Below are 14509 nucleotides of genomic sequence, written 5' to 3'. Positions count from 1 at the left end.
CAGGTACTCTGTTTTCTTAGTTCCTGAAACAACTCTATGAAAGAGGTACTACTGGGAGCTTTAGAGGAAAAACAGGCTGAGAGAGGTGGTGTCCTTTAGCTGATCACACGGCTAAGAAGTGGCAGAGACTGGTCTGTCTGATCACAAAGCTCCTGCTCCCCTGATTTCACTATGTTTGGCCTCCAGGTTCTCTGGCCTCTGAGTCACGTCCATCCTACCCCAGCCCCGACCCCTGTTCTCTTCTACGGAGGGATGCGCTCACCAGTGAGCTGGTTCTGTATCAGGCGGAGCCTGGGTTCAAAGTTCTGACTTTCCACAGTTGAAAACACCTTTGTCATGAAATGATTACAAATCCCAGTAATGAGAGAGTAGTAGCTGGGCAAAGGGAGAAGGCAATGACAACCCATTCCAGTATTCTTGCCTGGAAAATCCCATGGATGGAGGAGCCTGGTAGGCTGCAGTCCCTGGGGTCGCACAGAGCCAGACACAACTGAAGCGACTTAGCAGCAGCAGCAGCAGCTGGGCAAAGACTGGGAGCATGAAGATCTGGTTTTTAGTCCCTAGGTCTGTGAGGGGGTCTTTTCACATGACACTGGATGCGTCACTTACGCCCTCTGGGACTCAGCCTCTCCATCTGTGAAATAGGATTATTTCTAACTCCAGCTGTAACTTACTGAGTGCCTCCATGTGCCAGCGAGCCTCTGGGTGGGCTATCTTTAGTTCCTCACTAAATCCTCAGCAGGACTCTGAGGTGGCTCCAGGCTGGTTTTCTGAGGTTCAGAGAGGTTAAGGAGCTTGTCCATGGCGGCACAGCCTGGGAGTGGTGAGGCTGAATTGCAGGCCTGCTTTTTTAAGTCCTTGCACTCTTCCTCAAGGCACTGAGCATCCTGTTGACCACATACTCCTGCGTGTGTGTGTGAAAGGCCTCTGAAGAGCACGGCTACTGGACAGGCAGTGCTGAGATGCCGTGGATGGACTATGCCAATAATACGGCCACCTGGAAAGAGGAGGGAGGAATTATGTGAGGAGTCTGACAGCCATGCCCAACAAGCTCCGTGGCTGCGGTCGCCCCGGGCCACCGAGTGCCAGTCTCCTTACATGTCATCTGCTTTAATCGTCACAGCAAATGATGTGGCTCTGAGAGGGTAAATAACCTACCTCTAACAGCTGGAGAAGAGATAGGCTACCCACTCCAGTATTCCTGGGCTCTCCTGGTAAAGAATCCGCCTGCAATGCGGGAGACCTGGGTTCCATCCCGAGGTTGGGAAGACCCCCCTGGAGAAGGGAACAGCTACCTACTCCAGTATTCTGGCCTGGAGAATTCCATGGTCTGTATAGTCCATGGGGTTGCAAAGAGTCGGACACAACTGAGCAACTTTCACTTTTCACTTTTCTGATGGCATAGCTGATACATGACAAAGCTAGGGTTTCCACCAGCAGCTGGCTGATTCCCAAATTCACAGAAAGTACAGGAGGGCTGTGGGGGTTGTGTGAGGCCAATTCTGTATGACCACTGGTTAGTAGAAAGTTTTAGAAGAGCTGCGTTGGCTCAATGGTAAAGAATCCGCCTGCCAAAGTAGGAGACGCGGGTTCGATCCCTCAGTGGGGAAGATCCCCTGGAGAAGGAAACGGTAACCCACTCCAGTATTCTTGCCTGGGAAATTCTATAGACAGAGGAGCCTGGGGGGCTACAGTCTGTGGGGTCACAGAGTTGGACGTCACTGAAGCGACTTAGCACACAGTATAGCAGATATCAACAAGACAGGATGTGGAAGCTCTGTCGGAGACCTGGGCTCTGATGCTTACTTCAAGGTGATCTTTGGCAGGTCCCTTAATATCTGTGAGCTTCATAGGTGTGAAATGGAGGCAGCCCCCCAGGATCCTACAACCACATAGACTAAAATCCTGTGTACCAGGAAATGGCCTCTTGGAACATTTTCTTGCTGCTGTCTTTGAATATGGAGTCTAACCTGTCCAGGGAAATGTGATTGACGGGATGTGGGACCAACATTTAGGCTCCTCAAGGACCACCCCCCACCCCCGCCCCGGATGAGTCCTGGATGGAAGCTGAGACCATCCCTTCATACATCTGGACCCACTGCAGGGGCCCTGGTGGTGAAAAGACATGTGTGAGTCAGGATGTGGGTGGTTCTGGGGTGGCTGTGTGTCTTGATGGTCCCTAAGTCTCTGATCCTACCCACAAAACCTAGAGTGGCCTAGTACCCGGTGTCTTGAAATCACATTTTTTTTTTTTATGTTAAAAATGGAAACAATACCTGGTTCGGGAAGAACCTGGATCAGTGAGTGGGCAGGCTATTCTGGTGAGTCTGCCTTAGGTACCCTCACTACCACACAACACACACTTTTAGCCTCAAACCAACCGACTGCCAGCTGGCCAGTGACCACTTCGACTTAGGCTAATGAGTTCCATATGTTTCCATAAGAACCCAGCTAAGCTTTTCCCCAGCAGTTCTTAAAAAGTGTTCTCTCCTCTCCCTCGCTTCGTCCGGCCACCCTTGTTTTATTCGCTCCTAATGAGGGCGCCAGGGAGGGGGCTGGGTGGCAATGACAAGGGCGCAATGCTTCAGGGAATCACCGGCTCCCCACTTCACAGGTCCAGATCCTCAGGTGGGTGCAGTCCACTCGCCCCTGGCAGTCCCTCTGAGAGAGCCGGGTGAGTCCAGAAGCCTCTCAGGGCTTCAGCTGCCCCATCTCTAAAGTGGGAATAACAATCCTTGCTCAGGGTAGGCAGAGGATCACAAAGAGTGCCCTAGCTAGAAAGGTAAAAGGCATGGGTTTCTGTCTTTTTTTTTGGCCATGGGAATGGGATCTTAGTTCCCCCACCAGGGATTGAACCCAGGCCAGGGCAGTGAAAGTGCTGAGTCCTAACCACGGAACCACTAGGGAGTTCCCTTGAGTCCTGTCTTGACCACGAACTTGCTGGGTGTCCCTGAGCAAGCTTCTTCCCCTCTTGGGCCACACGTGTGACCTCTAAGAACCCTTCCATCCCCAACAGCTTTTAGGTTTGTGAACAAAAGGCAGAAGGTACAGGGAAGATCAAGGTACCTGTTCCCCATGGGTGACGCAAAGTGTGGGGGGTCCCTCAGAAGCCTAAGGCCTCCTTGCCATGGCCAGTGTTACTGTCAGTCTGACCACGGGTCTGTCCCAGCCAGGGTTTTTTGCCTCCAGCATCTGGCACAAGGTAGGAGCAGAGAGGTGTGGAGGGCAGGGAGTGTCCCAGATGGAAGCCCAGCTCTACAGTCTGAGTAATGCCAGGGGGAGGCTATGACCAGCCCCCAGCTGTGGAGGGATAGGAATCTTGAGTTCAGAGAGCTACAGCGCCGCCACCCCGCCCCACTGCACTTATCTGGCTTGTCAAAGGCAACCACCAAATCCTAGTCTCTGGGTGACCTAGTACCCTGATCCACACTGTTCACTGACCCTGCCCAAGACTGACTCAGACTTTGGCCACTGATGCTACTACACTCTATTAAGCCCAGCCGTAGACTGACCACTGCCAACTTCCACCCACACTATCTCCAAACCTTGCCATAGTCTGGCTAAAACCCCAATTCTGGCCACACTCTGACCCCTCACTCCACTTTCAGACTGACCCTTGATTTCGATCACAGAGTGATCCCCTGATCCTGCCACTGACTGACCCTTAACAGGAGAAATAACCAGAGAACAATAATGCTAAACTCGGAGTGAAACCGGACATCAGAGATAGAAGAGTCGGGCGGAGTAGGGAAGGAGATCGGGCGGAGGGCGGAATCTTCCCGGAGGACCCCGGTGGCCCCGGGGGCCTGCACTTGGAAGGTCGGAGAGGCCTCGTGCGGGGCACGTCGCAGGCGCTCGAGGAATGCAAGTTGCCTGAAAAGAATGAAGGAAGGAAGGAACGGGGTGCGATCCAGGGCGGCCGCCCGGCCCGGGCAAAACTGCCGAGGCAGGAAGCCGGGTGGGGGCGCATCGAGGCCGCCGCGGTCCGAGCGCAGCTGGGGGCAGCGGGAGAGCAATAGGGTCAGCAGCTCGGCTGGGTGGGGGTGGCCCCGGAGCGGGGGGTGGCCCGGGCCCCCCGCCCCTCAAAGCCAGGAGGCTGGGAACCGGGAGGCCGCGCTGCTGGCAGAGCGGCAGGGGCGCCGCGAGGCTCCGGATGGGCTGGGAGCCCCGCCCGCAGGCTGCGGAGGGAGCCGGAGCCAGAGCGGAGCCAGAGCTCAGACATCCGGGCGCCAGCGAACACCTGCGACCGGCCCCCAGGGCCCGCGGGGGGGAGCGCGGGTCGCCGGGCCGGGGGCGGGGCTACCCTGGCCCCGCCCAGCCGGGCTCCGGGCCACGTGGGCCGAGGCCCCGCCCCTGCCCCGACCTCCAGAAACCTTGGCGGGGAGCGGAGCACCAGAGGCAGTTCTGCAAGAGCGACGCGAGGATTTAGGATGTAGCCCCGGGAATGGAGACGAGTGCCAGCCAGCCGTGAGAGATGATGAGGTCGAAAGACAGCCACTGACAGTTGTCCGGCACATCCACAGCTAAGGAGAGCTGTCACTGGCCTTCTCGGACAGGGCACCGTCTCTGGTTTGTCACACGCATGAATTTGAATCCTTGCTTTGTCACTTAGGAGCTGTGGGGCCCCGGGCAAGTTACTTCGTCTGTTCTGAACCTGTTTTTTTTTTTTTTTTTTTAACAAAGTAAAAATCCCTTCCCAAAGTCCGTTTTTCAGAGCTGATGCAATAGTGAACTGTTAAGACTCCGTTAATGGTGAATCTTGTATTTTCAGGGAGGCTGGTAGATGCTTTATGCATCTTTAATCCGAAGCACAGACCTGCAAAGGAGGCACCATCATCCTCTTTTCACAAATGAGAGGGAGACCTGGGGTGGGCCTAGGTCTTGCATTTAGCAAGCACCTACTGGGGACCAAATATGTTCCCTTCCCAGGGGAAGGGAATGGAGAGGGAAAAAATTGAACGTGGACTTTGGAGCTAGGTGGTGCTGGATGCTGCTTTGCTGTGGCCCTTCCTTGCTATGTGGCCCTTCTTTGCTATGTGACCTGGATCAAGTTATTCAGCCTCTCTGAATTTGTGTCTTCTGTAAAATGGGAATAATGATACGTTGCTGGGTGGTGGTGAGGATTAGAAAAATGTTAAGATAAAATAGAGCCTGGCACCTGGTAGGCATTTGATAGGTGTTTATGACACAAGACAACTCTCCTCTCTCAGAGTTTTCTGACCTAGGGCCAAATTGCTTTCACTCTCTAATGACTAATGAATTGGTGTGCTGGTTTCAGCTTTTGTCCCCGCCCCCTGAACAGCTCAGTCTGGCAATTTCCTTGGAATTAGCTTAATAATACCTCATAGGTGTGTGATGCATTTCAAAGAACTTTCCCACCATTATCTTCTGTCCTGGGAGGCAGCAATGCAAGAAGCACCAGCTGCTGTGCAAGGGAGGAGAGAGGCTTGGAGAGGTGAGGTGGCTGGCTCAAGGTCACACGGCAGATGAGCCATCCAGAGCTTCCTAGCCTTTAGGTCCTGCAACTTCCGAGCAGGAAGCTGCATGCTGTGGCTGAAAGGGCACAGGGTATTGAGCTCAGTGCCTGGCTCTGCTGCAATTAATGGTTTAATGTGGGGCCAGGTGCCTCAGAACTGTATCAAGATCAGCAGTCTCACACAGGTGTGGACACTGAGACTCAATAGAAACAGTCTCTAGCTTGCAGTCAAACAGCTAGTATGCTGTTTGCACCTTTGTGTGGCTGACTTACTTCAGAGCCAGCACAGGACACCTAACGAATGATCCCAGGCAGACCCAGCCTGGGTCTTGTACTTGCTGGGTTTGAAGCAAAAGTTCCTCACATGGGGACTGAGGGCTCTCCCCCAGGCATTGGAAGTTTGCTTGGCCATGCGTGCATCCTCAGTCGCTCAGTTGCGTCCATCTCTTTGTGACCCCGTGGACTGTAGCCGGCCAGACTCCTCTGTTCATGGAATTCCCCAAGCAAGAATATTGGAGCAGATTGTCATTTCTTTCTTGAGGGAATCTTCCTGACACAGGGATTGAATCTGTGTCTCCTGTATTGGCAGGCAGATTCTTTACCACTGAGCCATCTGGGAAGCCCTATTGCTTTGGCAAAATTGTGTGTGTGTGTGGATTTTCTGAAGAGTATTCATACCTTCCACCAGATCATTGGAGGAGACAGGAAACAGGTTAAGAACACTGGTCTATCAGGAGGGTGGTTCACAAAGACATAGTTCGCCTCCCCATCACATGCCCCTGTTCACCCTTGCAAATTCACCAGGGTTAAGGCGTGAAAGGTGGGTGATGACGTGACCTGTTTGTTATGAAATACTGAAGTAACTAATGCCAGGTGCCAACACATGAATGAGATCATATCATAAACAGGAATCTGGTAAGACCAGGCACCTGGTGGGACCTACCTGGGGAACTGCCAGATCGAGGTGGAGGGGAAGCAAAGGAAGATGGCATGGTATAGGAGTCTTGCCCTCTGCCTGACTCTCAAGCCTGGCCCCATGGAATAGCCAGTCTCAGATCCTGCTCCTTTCCACTACAGTCGTGGTCACTGTTGTTCAGTCATCAAGTTGTATCCGACTGTTCGTGACCCCATGGACTGTAACACACCAGGCTTCCCTGTCCATGGTCACTGTAGTTAAGTTTAAAATCCTATTTCTGCTTCTCGAGGGACTGTGTGAACCTGACTCCAACTCATTATCCACTGAGCCTCAATTTCTCCATTTCTGAAATAGGGTGAAGATACTTACAGAGGAGACTCCCACTGGAGATGTTATTGGAAGGATATACCAGAAATAAGGGCTGTGGTGCCCTCTTCCTCAAACTCCCAGTCTAGGCTCAGTCTTCAACTAACTGGAGGTAGAATAATTCATTCTCTTATTTCCCAACCAGCACCAAAGTCCTTCTGATCAGAGTGGTTGATCAGATTTGAGGGAAGAGACCCCTGTCCTATTTTCCCCAACTCTGGAAGCCCAAGAGGAAATAAACCAAGCCCAATGATCCATTTATTCATCTCTGAAATGGGTCTATCAGCACCATCCCTGCCTAACAGGTGAGGGTCCTGTTTCACATCCCCTGCTAGAGAAATCATTAATGGCATTAAAGAGGACAGCCATCTGCTAGTTAGCAACATAGCTCTCAAACTACTTAAGAACTGGGACTCAGGAGAGCAGATTTCTATCCTAGGCCCCCAACTTGCTGGATGAGCTTGTTCCAGTCACTTTCTCTCCAGTCTTCCCTCACTTGTAAAGTGAGACAGGACAAGGCTCTTCTCTGCACCCAATGCGTGTGGGGCTCCACCATGAGCCCTTTCTACTTCCCCCTCTTCCCCAGTCTTAGCTGGGCATTCTCCCATCTCCCTTTTAAGGGAATAAGCAAGTTTACTTTTCCTAAGCTCCAAGAAAGACATGAATTTATTCTCCCTAAACCCAGCTTTGTGAGAAACAGTGTTAGCACTTAAGGAATCAAATTATAAACACAAGTGTTTAAAAACCGTTTATTATGCAAAATGTTAACTTTTATAAAAAGTTTAATATACATCGCATGGTTACAGAAAGTCACCTTCCTGCAAAAAAGGTACAAAAGCTAAATACTCTATTATAGAGTTCATAATCAGGGCAACAGAGTCTTTCTCCAAGGAGACCAGAAGACCAGCTCTACTGCTGCCTTGGCCAAGGCAGAATTTGGAGAACAGCCAGCCCCCACCCCCAACCCCGTACACCTCCACACACTGAAAGACAGTCTTTAAAACTTGGGAGTGGGGTGAGGGCTGGGGGAGGTTGCCCAGCTGGTGCCCAGAGCTAGCGCCGGCTCTTTAGGCCACCCAAGTTCACAGTCCTTCGCTCCCGGGCGCAGGTCCAGCCTCGAGGCAGGGGTTTGGGGAAGTCAAGTGGGCAGGGCAAGGTTGAGGCCCATCCATGCCCTCGGGCTTCCGGCCGTAGAGGGTCCCGGGGTCCCGGACGGGCGCCAGCACCTGCGTTCTGGGCGGGGGAGGAAAGAAGACCAGGGAGCCGTCAGTTTCCGCCGAGCGCGCCCAAGCGGGGGCCGTCCGCAGACTGGCCGGCGCCAGGGAGGAAACTTGGTCTCTACCTCCAGCTGATAACTCCCGCCCCACACTGCCCCCACCCAGTTGGCGCCGAAGGACCACAGGCGGAGCTTGCACCACCCCTCCCTATTGGAAGTGACACTAGTTGGGAGGGGGGCTGAGAAAAACGCGGCTCCTTTTACGACTCCAAGCCACAAACAGACTGGTTATTTTATTTAGTCGGACCTGCGTCTATAGTTTCGCACCTTTGGCCAATGGGGAAGACGGTAACAACTTGCACTTAAGGTTGAAACGAACTCTGGATCGGAATTGGTTCCGTCATTCATTTGCTGTGACCACGGGCAAGTCACTTGCGCCTCTCTGGCCTGAATTTCCCTAAACCGAGGGGGCCGCGGTAATCCTTTAAAAGGCCTACCAACTCCAAGATCTGCCGTTTAAGCACCAGCTGTCCCCCTTCCCCGCCCCCGAGACAAGGCTTGGATACTCACCTGGAGGCGCCAGGGCGGGCCAGGTCAGTGGCAGAAGCTCCTTTGGTCGTTGGAGATCACAAGTTCCGGAGCGAGCTCAGCTGTCTGAGAGAAGGAAAAGGGGGGAAGGGTTTACGCACGGAGTTTGGAAGGTCCAGGGGTCCCCGTAGCATCCCAGCCCTGGAGCTCAGCCCCGCCCCGGCTCCCGAGCACGCCCGCGCGCACCTGGATGGGAAGATGCGGGCCGTCTGGGGGCCCAGGGGCCGGCTCGGCCAGGACCACCTGCAGGTCGAGGATGTAGTCGATGACGCGCTGCAGGATTTCCACCTGGCTAAGCTGAGTGCCTCGCGGGACTCCGGGTACCAGTTCCCTCAGTCGCGAGTAGCAGTGGTTCATGTCGTCAAGCAGGCTCAGCGGCTCCTCGGCGGCCGGGCTCTTGCCACGGCCCCGCGCGATGGCCAGGCTGCGTTCCGACAGGCAGCATACCGCCTCGTAGCAGCCGCGAACTGGGCTGAGCGCCTTCATACTGAGCAATGAGGTTGGGAAGTGCTGGAAGGAAGGAATAAAGCCAGAGACCCTCTAGAGCAGCCTGCAACGCGCGCACGCTCTCCGAAGTCTGCACTTATAGAGTCGGCCTGGAGGGCACGCCCCTTTATGCAAAACAGACCGCTGTGGCCCCGCCTCCGTCGACCCTGGGCGTTCACAACCCGGGTAAATTGCAAACAGGCTTCCTCTGGCCGGTCTGACGCCGAATACCGCGGAGCCGCGGATTCAAAGAATGAGGAAGCGCTGATACTGGGGAGAGGCGGGCCTCTTTGCCAGCAAGGATTTTTAAAAATCACTTAAAACCATTAACTTTTAAGAATTTGCCTTTTCCTGGCAGCGCCCTATATCTTCGAGCTCCCCTGCCCGCTTGCCAGTCCACCTACAGCCCAATACTGGTTCGAACTCATAGTCCTCCGAGGTCATAAATCCCTGAACAGCAAAGCTTTTTTTTTTTTTTAAGCAAAAGATTTTTCAAGGGAAACTTGTAAGGAATTAGTGCCGCCTTGTTCCCCAATTTGCTGTTCGTCTGACCTCCAGACTCACTGGCGTCAGGAATTATCTTGTGACCAGAGGGGGAAAAAATTAATTGCGGTGAAGCTGAGGTTACAATGAAGAAAACAGATTTGGGCTAGGCGCTGAGATTGCAGAAGGAGGAGGGGAAGGAGGTTTGAGCAAAGAACACTGTTTGAGCAACAAGGAGAAAGAAAAAAAAAAAAAAAAAGCTTGAATTGTGGTTTTTGCTTGGGGAAGGAAAAAAGCTCCTACCCTCTGGCCCCATGCATTCCATAAGGAGCCAAACATATGCCCAGTTATGTTTTGGAAGTGAGTTTGATTAGAATTTTGGACAGGGTTTTGAATATGGGATACAGATGGGCTGATTTCTAGATAACCTTTTTAGGAGCTCCCTTTGGGTCAGTTAATCTTTTTTTTAACTCTCCCTTCTCCCTCCCTCCAACCCCACATTCTCCACACACCTCTATGCAGAAAACAATAGTTTGGTAATTTCATCACTCTATTGTCTGTCTCTTTCTGCTGTGGAAGGGCAGGCCACCTGGACTTGATTATTCTTAGCCTTGCTGAAATGGCTCCAGCTCTATCTGAGAGCCCCCAAGAAAGGGACCGGGAGACAGGCGAGTAAGCCCCGTATTGCAATGGGACATTGCATTCTTTGCTTGTCTTTTTGTCATTTCCAAGGGTTTGGGGGAAAGTGCAGCCTCTGAATGCTGGTTTCTGTCTGGGGAGTGACCAGGTGGGATCCCTCAATGGTTGCTTCCCTAATCAGTCACTTGATGAATATTTATGGAGTTGCTTTCCTTAAAACAGTGACTTCTGCTCTCAAGGATCCCAGGATTTGGGGAGACAAGATTCACACCGGAAACAATTAAGAGTTCTATGCTATGTGGCACTGATTAACGGGACAATGGGAGCTCAGAGCTAGGACAATCGCAAAAGAGTCAGTAAAACAGGACTCTAGACTGGGAGTTAGGAGTCCTGGATTCAACTTCCCAGCCTTGCCAATAATCTGTCCTGTGATCGTGGACAAGCTCAGGTACCCTGGGCTTGGTTCCTTGTGACTAAAATGGGGAAATGGTGCTAAGTGATTATTTAAAATCCTTTCCAACTCTAGCAGTCTGATGCTTTATGAAATTTGGACAGGCAGGTGTGGGATGGTAAAGGGTCCAGAAAGGAGTTTTAAGATGTTTCCAAGGTCACACCACAAATAATGGCAGAGCCAGCCCCAAAGCCTTTTTTTTTTTTTTTTTAGCTGTCATACCACAGGAATCTGTGTCCCAGGTAAAAGGTCTTCAAAAGATTTCTTCCTGAAATATGGATGTTTTAAAGGACAGTCTCTTTAGTATAAAAGAAGGTGAAGATATCCTGTGAATGGACAAATCAGTCTATGTATGCTACAGAAGTCAACTGGAGAGCCTGTCAGCTATTTGGTCTCAGGAAGGGAATATGGTGACTATGAGGACTCCTGCATGACCAAAAAGAAAAACTTTTCCTTTTCTGTCACGCAGGCCTCCATGGTTTGTGCAAAATAGTCAAGCCCAGGTTCTGGAAAAAATCATGGCCTCTGAGGCTAGGCAGATTTATGTTCAAATTTCCATTCTTTTTTAGTAAACCTGTGAGTTTTGGGTAAGTCACGTCTCTCTGCCTCAATTTTCCAATTTATAAAATGGAGCTAATTAGACCTACCTCCTTCCTTCCACATGTAATTATCAAATGTCTCTTCTCTGCAAGGCGCTTAACATACTGTCTCCATCTCATCCATTAGTCTCCTTGGTGCCTGAGGACTGATTGAGTGGATGTGAAGGCAAGTGACTGTTGAGTGTATGTGTCTGGTTGAGTGGTCCGTGCTTAGTCCACAGGTCCACATAGATTCGGGAGAAGGCAACAGCAACCCACTTCAGTACTCTTGCCTGGAGAATCTCAGGGACGGGGAGCCTGGTGGGCTGCCATCCATGGGGTCGCACAGAGTCGGACACGACTGAAGCGACTTAGCAGCAGCCACATAGATTCCCCCATCTCTTTTTCACTCCTGCATCACTACCACTGATGTCTCAGGCTTGTACAGCAGTTTGCAAAGCACTTTCGCGTTATCTCTAAAGATGCTTTCAGGCTAAAATGCCCAGAAGCTGGGCGACACAGGCAGAAAAGAGATGCAGTGGGATTAGCAAGCAGAATTCTTTCCTGGTCATGTCAATAACTTGCAATGTGGCCTTGGAAGAATTTCCTTCCTTCCTGGGCTTCATTTTTTTGTAAAATTGGGGGAGGGGGCAGCAAATGACCTCTAAGGGTACTCTCCAATGTAAGATGCTAATTCTGAAAGAAATGGGTTACGGTTGAGAACACTGGATAAAGTTTGAACCCAAAAGACTTCTTTTTCCCAACAGCGGACTGAAGGGCTAGCTCAGGCCTTCTGCAACTTGTTTAGCGGTGGTGGGGCCTCAGTCTCTTATTCCAAATGCCTCTGAACTTTCTGTTCCCAGTTCTGCTCCTTTTACCAGCTTTTTCCCCCCTCTTGCATTTTTTATTTTTATGAAAGGATGTCATTAAGGCTTTTGTCTGCGCTGTTTTTGTTTCAGAACTTTTCTCACAATCCTATTTTTTGTTGAGGAATCCGCTCCTTTGCCCAGCTGTGGGTCCCGGTCCCACAGCTGTGTTGATCTAAGACTCAGCCCCAGACAGCCTGGCGCCAGGGTGGGACGTCATGCGTTCACACAGGGATGCGTGTCCCAGGCAACCTTTCCTCGGGCAGTCACCGGCCGGCGACTGCCGCCCCCACCAATGAGCGTCCGACACCCGAGAAAGGGGCGGAGTCTGCGCCGCCCCGACTCACAAGCGGCTTGTGAATTGCAGATGCTGAGAACTTGATAACGTTCCTTGAATTGGGGCCCTTTAATGGCTTCCCCCCTCCCCACCGTCTATCTCTTTTAGATCTTTCCTTTCTTTCGTTGATTCGCTTTCTTCCCACCTTCTTCCTTTACTACATGTGTTTAATAAGTTTTCGTCGTCTTCTTTTTTTAACTATCTCCCCCCAGTGTCAGGAATCATTTTGCAAGCATTTCCAGGAACTGAATCTTCCTTTGCCAAAATTTAAAAAAAAAAAAAAAAAGAAAGAAAAAGTCAGTGCTGTGATCTCTGATTTTTTTTTTTTTTAAGAGTTGGCAGAACTGTTAAGTTATACTGTTTTGTCTTTAAAATTTTAAAAAGTGGTGGGGGGTCTCTGAGCTGTCGATTTCAAAGCCAAAGTAATGATGATGAGAATTGCAGATGTCTTTTTGCCTAAACTGAGCTTCTATCTACCTTTCTATTTTTTGCTTTTAATGTCGAAAGTGGGGATCAAGGGAACCTCTGAATCTTGCCCAAAGTTACTCTTTCTTGCCCAAAGTTACTCTTTTTACTATGGGGAGCGTCTGGATCTCAGGCATGAGCCCTTATAGGAATGTGGACATCAGAGGCCTCCAAGATGGGCTCCTCTACAGTTCAGAAGTACTCTGATATCAGTTGCTGACCTGTAGCCAGGACCCATACCTACCCTTCATGTGGCTCCCTGTCCACTCTGCCCTCTAAATCTCTTTTGAATTAGGGTAGTCTGCTGTATTAGGGATACCTTAGGGGTCTCAGGAATCCTCAGATGCTGCATTTCCTAATATGTACCTGTTTGACTTCCCTGGTGGCTCAGACAGTAAAGAATCTGCCTGCAGTGCAGGAGACCCTGGTTCAGTCCCTGGGTCTGGAAGATCCCCTGGAGAAGGGAATGGCAACCCACTCCAGTATTCTTGCCTGGAGAATTCCATGGACAGAGGAGCCTGATAGGCTACAGTCTATGGAGTCACAGAGAACTGGACAGACCAAGTGACTAACACACACATACACACACACACACACACACACACACACACCTGTCTACTCACAAAGTACCTGTAAGAGTGTGAGGAGGATTTCCTAGCCACACACTTAGAACATACCCCTCCCTCTCCCCCTAGCAAGGCTAGACCTCAAACTACAGCTTGAGACTCTTGTGAAACAAGAAGATCACAGGGAATGCAGGTTCAAAGCCAGGCTCAAACCCTTGGATGGACTACCTAGGCTGCCTCTGCCTCAGTTGTCTCCTCTGTAAAATGGGGAGAAATACCCACCCACTTAACAGCTGGGAGGATCAAGGGGACAAGGGATAGAAAGTGCCACAGGATCCAATTAGTTATTTTCATGTGCTGTGATGTGATATAGCCCCTGGTGAGTGAGGTGGTTTCAAGAAGCTTAATGGTTCCTGCTGAGACTGTTCTCAGGAACGTGAGCAATACTGAGAAGAAGACTATGGGGAGCCTCTGGATCTCAGGCATGAGCCCTTACAGGAATGTGGACATCAGAGGCCTCCAAGATGGGCTCCTCTACAGTTCAGAAGTACTCAGTCTCATCATTATCGTCATCATCGTCATCGTCCTTCACTGAATACTTATATTTGCCAAGTCCTTCTTGCCTTATGCATTATCTCATTGAATCATTCTGTGTTCCAGCAGACCGAGGCTCAGGGAAGTTAATATACTTGCCTAGGGTTACATGGCTAATAAGCTACAGATCCAAATTTTGTACCCAGGTACCTGTTTCAAAGCTTTTATCCTTCTGTGTTTATGCTTTTCCTTCTGCCCTTTCAAGGGACCTCCTAGGAAAGTAGTCTGCTCCTGAGACGTTTTATTCTACCCGATAGAGAAAAGCAAGGGGGACAATCATTAGGTTGGAAGACAGACACTAAGGTATTAGAAAATATTTTCTAAGCAGAGAGAGACTCAGAGAGCTTTGGAAATTTCTTGGAAATCTGAAGGTTTTTTTTTCCCCAAAAAAACCTTCCTGTTCATGCTTTAAGGGATGTTTATTCTTAAACAAAGTGCAAACTGACTACTCCTGTATTTAGGAGTCAGCTTTGGAGTTGAGT

The 14509-nt window shown here is 50.7% G+C and overlaps 2 protein-coding genes across 2 annotated transcripts; one reads left to right on the top strand and one right to left on the bottom strand.

The window, feature by feature from the left end:
* The first annotated feature begins 3616 nt into the window (after nucleotides 1-3616).
* Nucleotides 3617-7357, top strand: LOC112582977 (translation initiation factor IF-2-like). The gene is made up of 2 exons (XM_025278745.2): nucleotides 3617-4569; nucleotides 6747-7357. The coding sequence occupies exon 1, from the start codon at nucleotides 3883-3885 to the stop codon at nucleotides 4525-4527; it is 645 nt and encodes a 214-aa protein (XP_025134530.1). The 5' UTR covers nucleotides 3617-3882; the 3' UTR covers nucleotides 4528-4569; nucleotides 6747-7357.
* A 136-nt stretch (nucleotides 7358-7493) lies between these two features.
* On the bottom strand, nucleotides 7494-9136 carry ID3 (inhibitor of DNA binding 3, HLH protein). The gene is made up of 3 exons (XM_006077941.4): nucleotides 8749-9136; nucleotides 8545-8628; nucleotides 7494-7991 (listed from the first exon to the last, which is right to left on the bottom strand). Exons 1-2 carry the CDS (start codon nucleotides 9046-9048, stop codon nucleotides 8569-8571), a joined length of 360 nt encoding a protein of 119 aa, XP_006078003.1. The 5' UTR covers nucleotides 9049-9136; the 3' UTR covers nucleotides 7494-7991; nucleotides 8545-8568.
* Between the last annotated feature and the right edge of the window lie 5373 nt (nucleotides 9137-14509).

The sequence above is a fragment of the Bubalus bubalis genome, chromosome 2 (genome assembly GCF_019923935.1).
Source record: "Bubalus bubalis isolate 160015118507 breed Murrah chromosome 2, NDDB_SH_1, whole genome shotgun sequence".
Classification (NCBI taxonomy): domain Eukaryota; kingdom Metazoa; phylum Chordata; class Mammalia; order Artiodactyla; family Bovidae; genus Bubalus; species Bubalus bubalis.
This window is presented reverse-complemented; position numbering and strand designations above follow the sequence as displayed.